An 18,944-nucleotide genomic window follows, 5' to 3' on the forward strand; every position below is an offset into this window, starting at 1 on the left:
ACCTCTGTGGTTACAGACAGTCTAAGGTTGAGATCCACCTTGATTCAGCTGTAAGGAGTTTCTTTTCATGATTTCCTCCTCTCTCAGTCTTTTCTAATTCATGATGTTAGGTTTATTTAAGGGGGGTTTGGGGTTAGATTAGGGGTATGTGGGGGTGGGTTTGTAATGTTGGGGGGCTTGGGTATTGTATGTTGGTTTTTTTTACAGGCAAAAGAGCTTGAACTTCTTGGGGCATGCCCTGCAAAGGGCCCTGTTCAGGCTGTAAAGGTAAAAAGAACTTTGAACTTTAGTTATTTAGAATAGGGTAGGGCATTTTTTTATTTTGGGGGTCTTTGTTATTTTATTAGGGGGCTTAGAGTAGGTGTATTAGTTTAAAATTGTTGTAATATTTTTCTTATGTTTGTAAATATTTTATTATTTTTTGTAACTTAGTTCTTTTTTATTTTTTGTACTTTAGTTAGTTTATTTCATTGTAGTTATTTGTAGGTATTGTATTTAATTTATTTATTGATAGTGTAGTGTTAGGTTTAATTGTAGGTAATTGTAGGTATTTTATTTAATTAATTTATTGATAGTGTAGTGTTAGGTTTAATTGTAGATAATTATAGGGTATTTTATTTAATTAATTTATTGATAGTGTAGTGTTAGGTTAATTGTAGGTAGTTTATTTAATTAATTTATTGATAGTGTAGTGTTATGTTTAATTGTAACTTAGGTTAGGAATTTATTTACAGGTAATTTTGTAATTATTTTAACTATTTTAGCTATTAAATAGTTCTTAACTATTTAATAGCTATTGTACCTGGTTAAAATAAATACAAAGTTACCTGTAAAATAAATATTAATCCTAAAATAGCTATAATAGTAATTATAATTTATATTTGTAGCTATATTAGGATTTATTTTACAGGTAAGTATTTAGCTTTAAATAGGAATAATTTATTTAATAAAGAGTTAATTAATTTCGTTAGATTAAAATTAATTTTAATTTAGGGGGGTGTTAGTGTTAGGGTTAGACTTAGCTTTAGGGGTTAATACATTTATTAGAATAGCGGTGAGCTGCCGGTCGTCAGATTAGGGGTTAATAATTGAAGTTAGGTGTCGGCGATGTTAGGGGAGGGCAGATTAGGGGTTAATACTATTTATTATAGGGTTAGTGAGGCGGATTAGGGGGTTAATAACTTTATTATAGTAGCAGTGCAGTCCGCTCGGCAGATTAGGGGTTAATAAGTGTAGGCAGGTGGGGGCGACGTTGTTGGGCGGCAAGATTAGTGGTTAATAAATATAATATAGGGGTCGGCGGTGTTAGGGGCAGCAGATAGGGGTACATAAGTATAATGTAAGTAGCGGCGGTTTACGGAGCGGCAGATTAGGGGTTAAAAATAAAATGGCAGGTGTCAGCGATAGCGGGGGGCGGCAGATTAGGGGTTAATAAGTGTAAGGTTAGGGGGAGTTTAGACTCGGGGTACATGTTAGGGTGTTAGGTGCAGGACTTAGGAGGTGTTTCCGCATAGCAAACAATGGGGCTGCGTTAAGAGCTGAACGCGGCTTTTTTGCAGGGGTGTTAGGTTTTTTTTCAGCTCAAACAGCCCCATTGTATCCTATGGGGAATCGTGCACGAGCACGTTTTTGAGGCTGGCGCTTGCGTAAGCAACTCTGGTATCGAGAGTTGAAGCTGCGTTAAATATGCTCTACGCTCCTTTTTTGGAGCCTAACGCAGCCATTCTGTGGACTCTCAATACCAGAGTTTGTTTTTTATGTGCGGCCAGAAAAAAGCCGGCGTTAGTTTTCGGGTCGTTACCGACAAAACTCCAAATCTAGCCGCTAGTTTGATAAGGTAGGGGTTAATACCGTGGCCTATACAAGGAGGTCCCTTCCTTTTCACTGTAGCCCTATGATTAAGTGCCCCTAGAGGCCGGTTACCTGTATACCCGTATCTTGTGTCTTGCCTTTATGTAGTGTGTACACTTTTTTTCATTAAAGTACCTTTTTTTACTCCTGCGGAAGCAGTGCCTGCATTTTTTTCTTCGCTTTGTATGTCCCTTTAAGGTCTATTTCTCAACTTTGTATATTTATTTTGCAATGTTTTTCTTGTGAAGAAGATGCATGTTATTTGTGCAGTCACAAATTCACAATTATGAGAACTACAAAACCAAGACTATGTGATATTATATATAGAAAAGTGCCTAAAATAATCTTACAAAACCTCTGGAAGAGCATGACTGGATTAATGTAATTAATTTACCCAAAAAATGTATTCTTACAGCCATGAATAAAAGCCTCATGCTACACAATTCAAAACTAATCCTTATTTATAGATTAACATTTGTATCCACCCTGCTGTTAAATAACTAACTGTGCACTAAATAAAACTATAAATGAAAAAGTTAGGAACTGCAGCATAACTCCTTGTGTGACGTTTATGTGTTGCTCAGGTACAGAGTAGTAATGAATCTTCCAGCAGTTGCCAGGACGGCAGGATGTAGACACTTGTAAGCTGGCCGGGGTACCGAGCCAGGAAAGAAGCCAATGGGCGCTGCAAGCTAATAAAGTCCAGCGTCTTTGAGCCGTGCCACCGTGTGGTCCCTCCTGAGATGTTCTTTGCATCCTGTGTGTATGATCTGTGCGCCTGCGGAGCCGGGGACGAGTGTCTGTGTGACGCACTGGAAGCCTACGCATCTGAGTGCCGGGAGGCTGGTGTCATCCTGCAGTGGAGATCTCCTGCACTATGTGGTAATGTATTTATGTGTTTAGTGTGTGTGTTAGTGTATTTCCTGCCCATACTATATAACTGTGTATGCACTGTGTATTGTGTGTCTTCCCCCCTGCACGTGCTATATAGCTGTGTATTGTGTGTGTATTGTGTGTCTTATCCCTGCACATACTGTAAAGCTGTGTATGTACTGTGTATGCACTGTGTATGTGTGTCTTATCCCTGCACATACTGTAAAGCTGTGTATGTACTGTGTATGCACTGTGTATTGTGTGTCTTCCCCCTGCACGTACTGTAAAGCTGTGTATGTACTGTGTATGCACTGTGTATTGTGTGTCTTATCCCTGCACATACTGTAAAGCTGTGTATGTACTGTGTATGCACTGTGTATTGTGTGTCTTATCCCTGCACATACTGTAAAGCTGTGTATGCACTGTGTATGCACGGTGTATTGTGTGTCTTCCCCCTGCACATACTGTAAAGCTGTGTATGTACTGTGTACTGTGTGTCTTCCCCTGCACATACTGTAAAGCTGTGTATGCACTGTGTATTGTGTGTCTTCCCCCTGCACATACTGTAAAGCTGTGTATGCACTGTGTATTGTGTGTCTTCCCCCTGCACGTGCTATATAGCTGTGTATTGTGTGTCTTCCCCCTGCAAGTGCTATATAGCTGTGTATTGTGTGTCTTCCCCCTGCACATACTGTAAAGCTGTGTATGCACTGTGTATTGTGTGTCTTCCTCCTGCACATACTGTAAAGCTTTGTATGTACTGTGTATACACTGTGTATTGTGTGTCTTCCCCCTGCACATACTGTAAAGCTGTGTATACACTGTGTATTGTGTGTCTTCCCCCTGCACATACTGTAAAGCTGTGTATGCACTGTGTATGTACTGTGTATTGTGTGTCTTCCCCCTGCACATACTGTAAAGCTTTGTATGTACTGTGTACGCACTGTGTATTGTGTGTCTAGCCTCTGCACATACTGTAAAGCTGTGTATGCACTGTGTATTGTGTGTCTTCCCCTGCACATACTGTAAAGCTGTGTATGTACTGTGTATGCACTGTGTATTGTGTGTCTTCCCCTGCACATACTGTAAAGCTGTGTATGTACTGTGTATGCACTGTGTATTGTGTGTCTTCCCTCTGCACATACTGTAAAGCTGTGTATGCACTGTGTATTGTGTGTCTTCCCCCTGCACATACTGTAAAGCTGTGTATGTACTGTGTATGCACTGTGTATTGTGTGTCTTCCCCTGCACATACTGTAAAGCTTTGTATGTACTGTGTACCGCACTGTGTATTGTGTGTCTTCCCTCTGCACATACTGTAAAGCTGTGTATGTACTGTGTATGCACTGTGTATTGTGTGTCTTCCCTCTGCACATACTGTAAAGCTGTGTATGCACTGTGTATTGTGTGTCTTCCCCTGCACATACTGTAAAGCTGTGTATGTACTGTGTATGCACTGTGTATTGTGTGTCTTCCCCCTGCACATACTGTAAAGCTGTGTATGCACTGTGTATTGTGTGTCTTCCCCCTGCACATACTGTAAAGCTGTGTATGTACTGTGTATGCACTGTGTATTGTGTGTCTTCCCCCTGCACATACTGTAAAGCTGTGTATGCACTGTGTATTGTGTGTCTTCCCCCTGCACATACTGTAAAGCTGTGTATGTACTGTGTATGCACTGTGTATTGTGTGTCTTCCCCCTGCACATACTGTAAAGCTGTGTATGTACTGTGTATGCACTGTGTATTGTGTGTCTTCCCTCTGCACATACTGTAAAGCTGTGTATGCACTGTGTATGCACTGTGTATTGTGTGTCTTCCCTCTGCACATACTGTAAAGCTGTGTATGTACTGTGTACTGTGTGTCTTCCTCCTGCACATACTGTAAAGCTGTGTATGTACTGTGTATGCACTGTGTATTGTGTGTCTTCCCCCTGCACATACTGTAAAGCTGTGTATGTACAGTGTATGCACTGTGTATTGTGTGTCTTCCCCTGCACATACTGTAAAGCTGTGTATGCACTGTGTATTGTGTGGTCTTCCCCTGCACATACTGTAAAGCTGTGTATGCACTGTGTATTGTGTGTCTTTCCCCTGCACATACTGTAAAGCTGTGTATGCACTGTGTATTGTGTGTCTTCCCCTGCACATACTGTAAAGCTGTGTATGCACGGTGTATTGTGTGTCTTCCCCTGCACATACTGTAAAGCTGTGTATGCACTGTGTATTGTGTGTCTTCCCCTGCACATACTGTAAAAGCTGTGTATGTACTGTGTATGCACTGTGTATTGTGTGTCTTCCCTCTGCACATACTGTAAAGCTGTGTATGTACTGTGTATGCACGGTGTATTGTGTGTCTTCCCCTGCACATGCTGTAAAGCTGTGTATGCACTGTGTATGCACTGTGTATTGTGTGTCTTCCCCCCTGCACATACTGTAAAGCTGTGTATGTACTGTGTATAGACTGTGTATTGTGTGTCTTCCCCTGCACATACTGTAAAGCTGTGTATGCACTGTGTATTGTGTGTCTTCCCCTGCACATACTGTAAAGCTGTGTATATACTGTGTATGCACTGTGTATTGTGTGTCCTTCCCCTGCACATACTGTAAAGCTGTGTATGCACTGTGTATTGTGTGTCTTCCCCTGCACATACTGTAAAGCTGTGTATGCACTGTGTATTGTGTGTCTTCCCCCTGCACATACTGTAAAGCTGTGTATGCACTGTGTATTGTGTGTCTTCCCCTGCACATACTGTAAAGCTGTGTATGCACTGTGTATTGTGTGTCTTCCCCTGCACATACTGTAAAGCTGTGTATGTACTGTGTATGCACTGTGTATTGTGTGTCTTCCCCTGCACATACTGTAAAAGCTGTGTATGTACTGTGTATTGTGTGTCTTCCCCTGCACATACTGTAAAGCTGTGTATGTACTGTGTATGCACTATGTATTGTGTGTCTTCCCCCTGCACATACTATAAAGCTGTGTATGTACTGTGTATGCACTGTGTATTGTGTGTCTTCCCCCTGCACATACTGTAAAGCTGTGTATGTACTGTGTATGCACTGTGTATTGTGTGTCTTCCCCCTGCACATACTGTAAACTGTGTATGTACTGTGTATGCACTGTGTATTGTGTGTCTTCCCCCTGCACATACTGTAAAGCTGTGTATGTACTGTGTATTGTACTGTGTATTGTGTGTCTTCCCCCTGCACATACTGTAAAGCTGTGTATGTACTGTGTATGCACTGTGTATTGTGTGTCTTCCCCCTGCACATACTGTAAAGCTGTGTATGTACTGTGTATGTACTGTGTATTGTGTGTCTTCCCCCTGCACATACTGTAAAGCTGTGTATGTACTGTGTATGCACTGTGTATTGTGTGTCTTCCCCCTGCACGTACTGTAAAGCTGTGTATGTACTGTGTATTGTGTGTCTTCCCCCTGCACGTACTGTAAAGCTGTGTATGTACTGTGTACTGTGTGTCTTCCCCCCTGCACATACTGTAAAGCTGTGTATGTACTGTGTATGCACTGTGTATTGTGTGTCTTCCCCTGCACATACTGTAAAGCTGTGTATGTACTGTGTATTGTGTGTCTTCCCCTGCACATACTGTAAAGCTGTGTATGTACTGTGTATGCACTGTGTATTGTGTGTCTTCCCCTGCACATACTGTAAAGCTGTGTATGTACTGTGTATGCACTGTGTATTGTGTGTCTTCCCCTGCACATACTGTAAAGCTGTGTATGCACTGTGTATTGTGTGTCTTCCCCCTGCACATACTGTAAAGCTGTGTATGTACTGTGTATGCACTGTGTATTGTGTGTCTTCCCCCTGCACATACTGTAAAGCTGTGTATGTACTGTGTACGCACTGGTGTATTGTGTGTCTTCCCCCTGCACATACTGTAAAGCTGTGTATGTACTGTGTATGCACTGTGTATTGTTTGTCTTCCCCTTGCACGTACTGTAAAGCTGTGTATGTACTGTGTATGCACTGTGTATTGTGTGTCTTCCCCCTGCACATACTGTAAAGCTGTGTATGTACTGTGTATGCACTGTGTATTGTGTGTCTTCCCCCTGCACGTACTGTAAAGCTGTGTATGTACTGTGTATGCACTGTGTATTGTGTGTCTTCCCCCCTGCACATACTGTAAAGCTTTGTATGTACTGTGTATACACTGTGTATTGTGTGTCTTCCCCCTGCACATACTGTAAAGCTGTGTATGTACTGTGTATGCACTGTGTATTGTGTGTCTTCCCCCTGCACATACTGTAAAGCTGTGTATGTACTGTGTATGCACTGTGTATTGTGTGTCTTCCCTCTGCACATACTGTAAAGCTGTGTATGTACTGTGTATGCACTGTGTATTGTGTGTCTTCCCTCTGCACATACTGTAAAGCTGTGTATGTACTGTGTATTGTGTGTCTTCACCTTGCACATGCTATATAGCTGTGTATTGTGTGTGTACTGTGTGTGTACTGTGTGTCTTCACCTTGCACGTGCTATATAGCTGTGTATTGTGTGTGTACTGTGTGTCTTCACCTTGCACGTGCTATATAGCTGTGTATAGTGTGTGTATTGTGTGTGTACTGTGTGTGTACTGTGTGTCTTCACCTTGCACGTGCTATATAGCTGTGTATTGTGTGTGTACTGTGTGTCTTCACCTTGCACGTGCTATATAGCTGTGTATTGTGTGTGTACTGTATGAGAAAGAGGCAGGCACTACTCGGGGGTGAAAAACAAGCAGTAATTTATTGATTTAAGCCATACAAAAAAGAAAACAGGCTTAAAATGGACACCAGCAGCATACAAACAGATAGATGGACACAGAGGGACTGATGGCCTGACGCGTTTCGCGCCCCCCTAGTGGCGCTTAATCATAGGCTGAGTTAATGGAGACAAGACAACCCTTATATACACAAGGAAATTAACCTACCCCCACCAACATACAATTAAAACATACTTATGTAATCTCTAATGCATTTAAGACTGTGACAATTGAATAAAAGAAGAAAAACAAATTATACCACCTTACAATACTACCATAAATCTAAAACTAATGCAAATGCTGGAAAAAATAAATAAAAATAATAATAATAATAATAATAGCCATTAATTGACAAATAGTGAATTTAAGAAATAATACCTTTAATTTATAAAAACTAAAGTACTCCAGCCAATTCACAATACGATATGGGGGCAAAAGAAGGATTAATGAACTGATATAATAGATTAATATCCACATAATAGGGAGCTATCAGCACAGTTAAAGAAATATACACACATATGTTGAACACATACAGAATGACCAAAAATAACTAAATAAATTAGTCTTCAGACTCATTATAAAAATAATGAGTGTAGTACATCATTTGGATTAAAAAAGGAAATATTGGTCAATACATGTGTGTAGATAAGATATATCTAAGTGTCAATAAAGAAATTGATGTCACATTCCTTATTCATACCATGTGGTATCCTAGTATGGTATCCTAGTATGTAGTATGTGTTCACCATGTCTTGTTCTTGCCTCACGTGATGTTTTCCCTACGTATTGACTATTACACAGGTTGCAAGTAAGTAAGTACACCACGTAGGAGGTTCTACAATTAGAATAAAAATCTATTTGGTAAGTTTTATTATCATAAGATGAAGTAAAACTATTTCCAACTATTAAATTTGTGCAAGTGGTACATTGCCTACCACCACACTTGAAATTACCTTTCTTTGAAAGCCAACAAGTGGGATTTTGATGGTTTCTTGTTGTGACCAAGAAGCAGAAAAAGGGACACTAGTAAATGAAATGGAGCATGTATCCTCCAATGATATTAGTATTTTTAATATATCTCAATATAGTCTATCCAAAAGGAACATGCTATTCTGTCAAAGGGTTTAGGCTTTGCCCCTACCAACAAGTTTTCTAGTTTCAATACTTTATTGGACATTAATAAATTCGTTCCCAAATTAGCTTTGAAACACTTCTTTACATTAACTGATAGAGGGGTGGAAAATGAATCTCAAGTGGTAGAGATCATCGAGCCTGGTAACGCACATGCTGTATGCCCTGTACATTTACCTTTTCAAGATGCATGTGCTGTTGCCACACTCGAGGCCCTCTACAATCCTGATGTAAATCATAATGGTGATGTACCCTTAAATGCACTGAAACATCCAAAAAAGAATAGTTCATCCTTTTACCCTGTTAATTTCAGGGGTCCAATAGTAAATGCATATCAAAAGGCAGTCCAAGAGGATATACTTAAACTTGGAAACCAGGATTTTTGGGAATGCTGCCACCCCTAATCTGAATCAAGCAGAACGCTTAGCCCTCAAGCACCTAAGGGAAATAAAGATATTGTTATTAGGAATTCAGATAAGGGTGGCAGCATAGTAGTGATGGATAAGGTTTTTTACCTCCAAGAAGCTAACAGGCAACTGTCAGACTCCACCGTTTATCGCAAACTTCCTGGTAATCCCACCTTCATGTTCAAAAAGGAATTATCTAGACTAATTGAGGATGGTGTCATTATAGGTGTTTTCTCAGCTAAGGATTCAGAGTTGCTGATACCAGATCACCCTATCATTCCAATATTCCATCATGTACCAAAGATCCATAAGAGTGCCACCTGTCCACCTGGAAGGCCAATTGTGGCTGGGATTGGGTCTCTTTTAGAGCCACTTGGAGAATGGATGGATAGTATCCTTCAGCCTATTGCTATGACACAATTAAGCTATTTAAATGATACTTCCCACCTCCTAGCCACATTGGATACTATCAGGTGGAAGGAGGACGTCTGTTGGATAACCCGCTGACATTATGTCCCTTTACACCAGCATACCCCAGCATCTTGGTATCAAGGCAGTTGATTTTTTTCTTGGAATGGCAGGGCAAGCTGGATAACACAGTTAGAGTGTATGTGGGTGATGTTTTGAGATTTTTATTAACTTTTTTTCTTTTGACGGAGAGTTCTATCTGCAGACAAGGGGGATGGCCATGGGAGCAAAATTTGCCCCGGCCTTTGCCAATATTTTTGTTGCATGGTGGGAGCTAATGTATGTTTACTCCCCCACTAACCCCTGGTCTGAGCGGATAGAGCTCTTCGTCAGATATATAGATGACCTGCTCCTAGTGGTGCGCAGTGATAAGGATCCAAATCTCTTAAACAATATGCTACTCTACTTCAGTACTAATGAATTAGGTCTGAAATTTACTGGCGAAATGAATGCAAAAGAGATTAATTTTTTGGATCTTACGCTGTACACCACTGGGGACATGATCATGACAAAAACTTACAGAAAGAGTACTGCTGGAAAACACAATTTGCATGCTGCCTCTCAACACCCAAGCCATTTAATCAGAGCCATTCCAAAGGGCCAATTTATCAGGCTACGTAGGAATACCAAGTCTGATAATATTTACGATGAACAATCCTTAGAGCTAAAAAATAGACTCATTAATAGAGGATATAATTCTAATGACTTGGAAAAATGTAGACAGCATGTCAAAATTAATAACTACAGGCTAAAAAAGAGACATGGTTCTGAAAGACATGTGTCAGGGGATTCTGTGGTATTCTCTACTGAGTATTCACCACAATATAAGAGTATAGTTAATATACTTAAAAAACATCTTCATTTATTAATGGGCGATCCAATTTTAAAACCTCTGATTGATAACTGCAGATTTGTCTCAAGAAAGCCTAAAACTCTAGCTAGATCTCTATCACCCAGTATGGTCACAACAAGAAACCATCAAAATCCCACTTGTTGGCTTTCAAAGAAAGGTAATTTCAAGTGCGGTGGTAGGCAATGTACCACTTGCACAAATTTAATAGTTGGAAATAGTTTTACTTCATCTTATGATAATAAAACTTACCAAATAGATTTTTATGCTAATTGTAGAACCTCCTACGTGGTGTACTTACTTACTTGCAACCTGTGTAATAGTCAATACGTAGGGAAAACGTCCACGTGAGGCAAGAACAAGACATGGTGAACACATTAGGGATGTCAAAATTATTTTGTAAATTCTGCAGTAGCAAATCACTTCAATTACCATAATTTTAGTCACATTGCAGATATGTCAATACAAGTTATTGATAGAGTCATACTCCCCCCAAGGGGTGGGAATAAAAATAAAATTGTCGATAGAAAAGAACTCTACTGGATTTTAAAACTACATACTAGGATACCACATGGTATGAATAAGGAATGTGACATCAATTTCTTTATTGACACTTAGATATATCTTATCTACACACATGTATTGACCCATATTTCCTTTTTTTAATCCAAATGATGTACTACTACTCATTATTTTTATAATGAGTCTGAAGACTAATTTATTTAGTTATTTTTGGTCATTCTGTATGTGTTCAACATATGTGTGTAGATTTCTTTAACTGTGCTGATAGCTCCCTATTATGTGGATATTAATCTATTATATCAGTTCATTAATCCTTCTTTTGCCCCCATATCGTATTGTGAATTGGCTGGAGTACTTTAGTTTTTATAAATTAAGGTATTATTCTTTAAATTCACTATTTGTGAATTAATGGCTATTATTATTTTTATAATTATTTTTATAATTATTATTATTATTTTATTATTATTAATTTTTTCCAGCATTTGCATTAGTTTTATATTTATGGTAGTATTGTAAGGTGGTAGGTGGGGCGCGAAACGCGTCAGGCCATCAGTCCCTCTGTGTCCATCTATCTGTTTGTATGCTGCTGGTGTCCATTTTAAGCCTGTTTTCTTTTTTTGTATGGCTTAAATCAATAAATTACTGCTTGTTTTTCACCCCCGAGTAGTGCCTGCCTCTTTCTCCTGCATTACTTACCTTGGGCCTGATCTCCCTGGCTACGGCACTCCGGAGTAGCTGTCTCATTATTGGATGACCCCGTGGTCTACCCGCAGTTCCGGTTCCGGATCAGTGCAGCCCGCACGCCGTATCCTTCCTCCAACACTTGTGTGTACTGTATGTCTTCCCACTGCAGATATTATATAACTGTTTATGCACTATGCTGAAAAAAAATTCTACTGCTCATTACAAAGTAAATGCAATTAAATTGTGTTTGTATTGTGTATTTGTTAATTTTTATAATCTACTGGTTTAGTTGTCCTTCAATATCACATAGATACTCGTAGCTCTCAATATTTTTAATTTGTATAGCAGTTCATCATATTTATGAAGTCCTGGGTGCCACATTACATAAATATAAATTAAGGGTGTCTCATTAATATAAAAGTGAACAATGGTGTCTTGTTTCCAGGTTGGTTGATGTCTGCCGTACTTGGTAAAGTTTGGGGACTAACATGTTGTTTTCTACCTCCAGCCTGTTGCTGCCCCCATGACCGAGGGTATGAGTTTGATGAGTGTGGCCCCCCCTTGTCCTAAGACCTGCTTCAAACAAGGACGTACCCCTGGGGGTACTGGAGTCCACTGCCTTCAAGCCTTGTGTTCCAGGATGTCAGTGTCCGGCTGGGTTAGTGGAACATGAGTCTCACTGTACTCCCTCCTGAATCTTGCCCCAAGATCATCCATGGAACCCTCTGAAATGATACTGTTTATGGTCTGTCTGCAAGAAGAAGAGGCTTTAGCAGGTTTCTAAGTACCAGCTCCCCAAGGGAAGATGAAGTATTTACCTTCACTTTTCAAACCTGACTTCCTCTTGATGATTGTATTGTTTCTTCATGTGTTATGTCCCCTCTGCTTCCTGTCCTTTCTATTCTTCTCCCTTCTCCGTTTGTTTCTTCCCATACTGCTCACCTTCCTCAGACTGATCTTGTCAATATCATGATGTGGTTCCTTGTTGTTAACTTCAGCCTATTAGAGATGGGATAAAAGGACTATTGCTTCTGGACTCAAGGACTGTTAGATAACTATTCAAGGAGGGGAAAAAGTGTTTGCAGCAGGACTTACAAGCCTAAGTACCCTCATAAATGTTCTACCCCTGTATCATCAAGAAATTATTTTGTTTTTCTATTTTTATAATTTTATCATTCCTTTCATTTTAGAACAACATTTCATGCTCAGAGGATTTGTGTTGTGGATGCGGGGAACAATTCCTGGCACCCTCCAGTGTATTAAATCATTGGGTCTATTTACATTGGGCAGTGATGGATTCATTTTACTTGACATTTTAACAGATTTGATCTTTTTCTCAAAAGAAATAGAATAGTTCTTGTGAAAAAGATTTTACTTTGTGTATATTGTAAGCCCAAAAATATCCACCAGTTCCCAATGGAAAACACAAAAAAATAAGTGAATGTGTGCAAGAGTTTCATTACTTTTATATTGACCTTGAAGGCTTCACAATGAGGAAACTTCTTTAATGGAAAACAATGTGGAATATGAGTTAGATCCATTAAATGAACCCATGACGTTTCTCTGATTGCATCAATTAGTATATTAGAACTATTTATTTTACCCTTACCGTTGCCTCGGGATCGTGGACTCTGAATTCACCAGATATCTCCAATGTAGACATTCACATGCAAGCATTGACATCCTGAGTGGTGAGGAAGATGGGGAAATGTTCCCTTGGAATATTGATCTTTATCAATGCTGGCCTTCCAGAACTGGACACCAGGAGAGGTGGGCAGCAGCAGCTGGTGTTGAGCAGCTACAGTTTAAGGGGGTTGGTGCTGCTTGTGAGGAGATGCAGCTATGTCACCTCTATTTTCCCCTCTGAGCTTTATGTATTAAGGTCACAAAGATTTTCCTTTTAAGTTTCATTACCAAGACCATGCACCATTTAGCAGTCCACCTTGAGTCTAGTCAAGTCACACATTGTTTTGAGTGTCTTCTCCAGATCACACTAGGGATAGTCATTTTCACACTGTGAATAGTCACGGATGAAACTGGCTTGTAGGTGCCTCTATAACGACAATCTGGCATTTTTATTACAAAATAACATAATTTAATTCTGATTTTATTTTTAATTGGGGGCAAGGAGTATCCCAGTAATCCCCTTGAGAATAATGGGCATGTACATTCTACAGATTGAATGATAAACAGTGCTGTTATTTTATTCCAAATCTGGCGCGATCTTTATAAATTTGAGTCACTTTTTGTAACGCCAATAAGATGCTTTTTTAAAAAAATTATGTACAGCACACGCCCACAACAAGCAACTCTCATGTTACAAACGGATACTGTAATTTTTAAGGTATTTCATTATGATTTTGTCTACCTTGAAAATTTTCGATGGACACCATGGAAGCAACCACTAAATCTAGACGTATCCACACATCATTTCATAGTAGATGTATCCAGTTCACTCATACACCTATAGTATATACACATGGACACACGAAAATGAGTGATGGATATAGTTGATCACAAATGTGTATTTATCCGTATAAAATGGAATTTGAGCAGTCTATGTATCTGACACATAAATACACATGAAAATGAAGAGGCATTATATACAGTACCTATACACACATGAAACAAGCGTTAGACATGGCCAGCACATGCAGTCACATGCAAGCAGCAAGCACTAGATATATCATTAAATAATTAGACATGGCCAGCACATGCAGTCACATGCAAGCAGCAAGCACTAGCTATATCATTAAATAATTAGACATGGCCAGCACATGCAGTCACATGCAAGACAGCAAAGCACTAGATATATCATTACAGTGTTAGATATGGCCAGCACATGCAAGCAGCGAGCACTATATGTATCATTACAGTGTTAGATATGGCCAGCACATGCAGTCAATGCAAGCAGCAAGCTCTAGATATATAATTACAGTGTTAGATATGGTCAGCACCTGCAGTGACATGCAAGCAGCAAGCAAGGCACTAGATGTATCATTTACAGAGTTAGATATGGCCAGCACATGCAGTGACATGCAAGCAGCAAGCTCTAGATGTATCATTACAGTGTTAGAAATGGGCAGCACATGCAGTGACCATGCAAGCAGCAAGCAAGGCACTAGATGTATCATTACAGAGTTAGTAGATATGGCCCAGCACATGCAGTCACATGCAAGCAGTGAGCACTATATGTATCATTACAGTGTTAGATATGGTCAGCACCTGCAGTGACATGCAAGCAGCAAGCAAGGCACTAGATGTATCATTACAGAGTTAGATATGGCCAGCACATGCAGTCACATGCAAGCAGTGAGCACTAGATGTATCATACAGTGTTAGAAATGGGCAGCACATGCAAGCAGTGAGTACTAGATGTATCATTACAGAGTTAGATATGGCCAGCACATGCAGTGACATGCAAGCAGCAAGCAAGGCACTAGATGTATCATTACAGAGTTAGATATGGCCAGCACATGCAGTCACATGCAAGCACTAGTGCTAGATAGTATGTGATGCATATGGTAGCAGCCACTAAATGCTCAAATTAAAGCAAGGGATAAAACTATACAGCAACATGTCCACATGTATCCATATTGTAGAAGTATCAAGTGCGCGTAATTTTATATTTGGTTTGTTCCATATGGAAGATGGTCATTTATCACATATAAACATTACTTTACATTACTATGTCTATATCTTATGTTCCCTGACAGCCAATAGAACTCCCAGATCAGGGAATATGGAATGTACGATTGCGCAGGGGGTGGAGCCGGCTGCTTGCTATTTATCAGACTATGTGAAACCACTGATTTTTTTTATGTATAGATTTTTATATTTATATTCCACTTTTTATGATTTTGTATTCACAGAACTGATTGTATTTATTACTGCATCTTGTATATCATTTTTACAATAAAGATGTCTAGTCGTACAGTGTGTGCGGTTTCTATATTGAGGGGAGGGAAGAGATCAGCCTGCTGTAAGAGTAACTCATCATTTATATATAATACAGTGATGCATCAGCACTTAACCGGGACATCAGCAGCAATTACACACAACAAAAAGAATTGTACCATTAAAAAGCTGTATTATTATAAGCTAAAAGTGCAGTATTGTTTTTGTGCGTCTCACTAACCCTCGCTGCTGATAAAGACAATCATTTACTTTACTGGGTAAAAGGGACATAGCTCAAGTTTTGGCAAAAAAATAAATACAGCTGGCAATGTCTTCATTTAGATTAAACAAGAGTAAAAAAAGTCTCTTTAAAGGGATATAAACCCCCATTTTTTCTCTCTCGTGATTCAGATACAGCAGCAATTTTCATTTTAATTTACTCCTATAATCAATTTTTCTTTGTTCTCTTGGAAGCCACCAATCAGCAAGCGCTACCCTGAGTTCTGAACCAAAAATGGGCCGGCCCCCTAAGATACAAAGGCCTAGATTTGGAGTTCGGCCGGTAGCCGTCAAAACCAGCGTTAGAGGCTCCTACCGCTGGTTTTGGCCGCCCGCTGGTATTTGGAGTCAGTGATTAAAGGGTCTAACGCTCACTTTTCAGCCGCGACTTTTCCCATACCGCAGATCCCCCTACGCCATTTGCGTAGCCTATCTTTTCAATGGGATCTTTCTAACGCTGGTATTTAGAGTCGTTTCTGAAGTGAGCGTTAGAGCTCTAACGACAAGATTCCAGCCGCCCTGAAAATAGCAGGAGGTTAAGAGCCTTTCTGGCTAACGCCGGTTTATAAAGTTCTTAACTACTGTACCCTAAAGTACAACTAACACCCATAAACTACCTATGTACCCCTAAACCGAGGTCCCCCCCACATCGCCGCCACTCTATTAAATTTTTAACCCCTAATCTGCCGACCGCCCACCTACGTTATACTTATGTACCCCCTTATCTGCTGCCCACTAACCCCTGCCGACCCCTATATTATATTTCTTAATCCCTAACTTGCCCCCACAACGTCGCCGCAAGCTACTTAAAATAATTAACCCCTAATCTTCCGACCGCAAATCGCCGCCACCTACGTTATCCCTATGTCCCCTAATCTGCTACCCCTAACATCGCCGACCCCTATATTATATTTATTAACCCCTAATCTGCCCCCCTCAATGTCGCCGACACCTGCCTACACTTATTAAACCCCTAATCTGCGAGCGGACCTGAGCGCTACTATAATAAAGTTATGAACCCCTAACCCGCCTCACTAACCCTATCATAAATAGTATTAACCCCTAATTGCCCTCCCCTAAACATCGCCGACACCTAACTTCAATTATTAACCCCTAATCTGCCGACCGGAGCTCACCGCTATTCTAATTAAATGTATTTAACCCCTAAAGCTAGTCAACCCTAACACTAAACACCCCCTAACTTAAATATAATTTTTATCTAAAGAATAAATTAACTCTTATTAAATAAATGATTCCTATTTAAAGCTAAATACTTACCTGTAAAATAAATCCTAATATAGCTACAATATAAATTATAATTATATTATAGCTATTTTAGGATTAATATTTATTTTACAGGTAACTTTGTAATTATTTTAACCAGGTACAATAGCTATTAAATAGTTAAGAACTATTTAATAGTTACCTAGTTAAAATAATAACAAAATTACCTGTAAAATAAGTCCTAACCTAAGATATAATTAAACCTAACACTACCCTATCAATAAAATAATTAAATAAACTACCTACAATTACCTACAATTAACTAACACTACACTAATAAAATTAATTAAACACAATTCCTACAAAATAAATACAATTAAATAAACTAGAATAAAGTACAAAAAATAAAAAAGATCTAAGTTACAGAAAATAAAAAAATATTTACAAACATAATAAAAATATTACAACAATTTTAAACTAATTACACCTACTCTAAGCCCCCTAATAAATAACAAAGCCCCCCCAAATAAAAATTCCCTACCCTATTATAAATTAAAAAAGTTACAAGCTCTTTACCTTACCAGCCCTGAACAGGGCCCTTTGCGGGGCATGCCCCAAGAATTTCAGCTCTTTTGCCTGTAAAAGAATAAATACAATACCCCCCCCCCCCAACATTACAACCCACCACCCACATACCCCTAATCTAACCCAAACCCCCCTTAAAATAAACCTAACACTAAGCCCCTGAAGATCTTCCTACCTTGTCTTCACCATACCAGGTTCACCGATCCGTCCTGAAGAGCTCCTCCGATGTCCTGATCCAAGCCCAAGCGGGGGGCCTGAAGAGGTCCAATGATCCGGTCAAAGTCTTCATCCAAGCGGGGCAGAAGAGGATCTTCCATCCGATTGAAGTCATCATCCAGGCGGCATGTCATCATCCAGGCGGCATGTTCCGATCAGCCAATAGAATGCGAGCTCAATCTGATTGGCTGATTGGATCAGCCAATCGGATTGAACTTGATTCTGATTGGCTGATTCCATCCAGCCATCAGAATATTCATACCTTAATTCCGATTGGCTGATAGAATCCTATCAGCCAATCGGAATTCGAGGGGACGCCATCTTGGATGACGTCCCTTAAAGGAACAGTCATTCGTCGTTCAGTCGTCGGTCCTGGATGGATGTTCCGCGCTGGAGGTCTTCAGGATCCTGCCACTTCGCTCCGGGATGGAAGAAGATCGAAGATGCCGCTTGGGAGAAGATGTTTGCCGGTCGGATGTCCTCTTCTTGCCGGATAGGAGGAAGACTTTGGAGCCTCTTCTGGACCTCTTCAGCACCGGATTATGGATCGCCAACCCCCGCTTGGGTTGGATGAAGATCTTGGAGCCAGGACGGATCGGTGATACCTGGATGGTGAAGACAAGGTAGGAAGATCTTCAGGGGATTAGTGTTAGGTTTATTTAAGGGGGGTTTGGGTTAGATTAGGGGTATGTGGGTGGTGGTTGGTTGTAATGTTGGGGGGGGGTATTGTATGTTTTTTTTTTACAGGCAAAGAGCTGAACTTTCTTGGGGCATGCCCCCGCAAAGGGCCCTGTTCAGGGCTGGTAAGGTAAAAGAGCTTGTAACTTTTTTAATTTAGAATAGGGTAGGGAATTTTTATTTTGGGGCTTTGTTATTTTATTAGGGGGCTTAGAGTAGGTGTAATTAGTTAAAATTGTTGTAATATTTTTCTTATGTTTGTAAATATTTTTTTATTTTCTGTAACTTAGTTCTTTTTTATTTTTTTGTACTTTAGCTAGTTTATTTAATTGTATTTATTTGTAGGAATTGTGTTTAATTAATTTATTGATAGTGTAGTGTTAGTTAATTGTAGGTAATTGTAGGTATTTTATTTAATTAATTTATTGATAGGGTAGTGTTAGGTTTAATTATATCTTAGGTTAGTATTTATTTACAGGTAAATTTGTTATTATTTTAACTATTTTAACTAT

The 18,944-nt window shown here is 39.6% G+C and overlaps 1 protein-coding gene across 1 annotated transcript in view; it reads left to right on the forward strand.

Annotated features, from left to right (window-relative positions):
* The window catches only part of KCP (kielin cysteine rich BMP regulator), a 565,655-nt gene extending 552,822 nt beyond the window's left edge, over positions 1-12,833 (forward strand). The window contains 5 exon segments of the mRNA XM_053716343.1: positions 2,436-2,733; positions 12,062-12,108; positions 12,110-12,133; positions 12,135-12,236; positions 12,238-12,833. Of these exon segments, the coding sequence (XP_053572318.1) occupies positions 2,436-2,733; positions 12,062-12,108; positions 12,110-12,133; positions 12,135-12,236; positions 12,238-12,282 (516 nt within the window). The 3' untranslated portion in view covers positions 12,283-12,833.
* The last annotated feature ends 6,111 nt before the right edge of the window (positions 12,834-18,944 follow it).

Source organism: Bombina bombina, chromosome 6 (assembly GCF_027579735.1).
Source record: "Bombina bombina isolate aBomBom1 chromosome 6, aBomBom1.pri, whole genome shotgun sequence".
Lineage (NCBI taxonomy): Eukaryota > Metazoa > Chordata > Amphibia > Anura > Bombinatoridae > Bombina > Bombina bombina.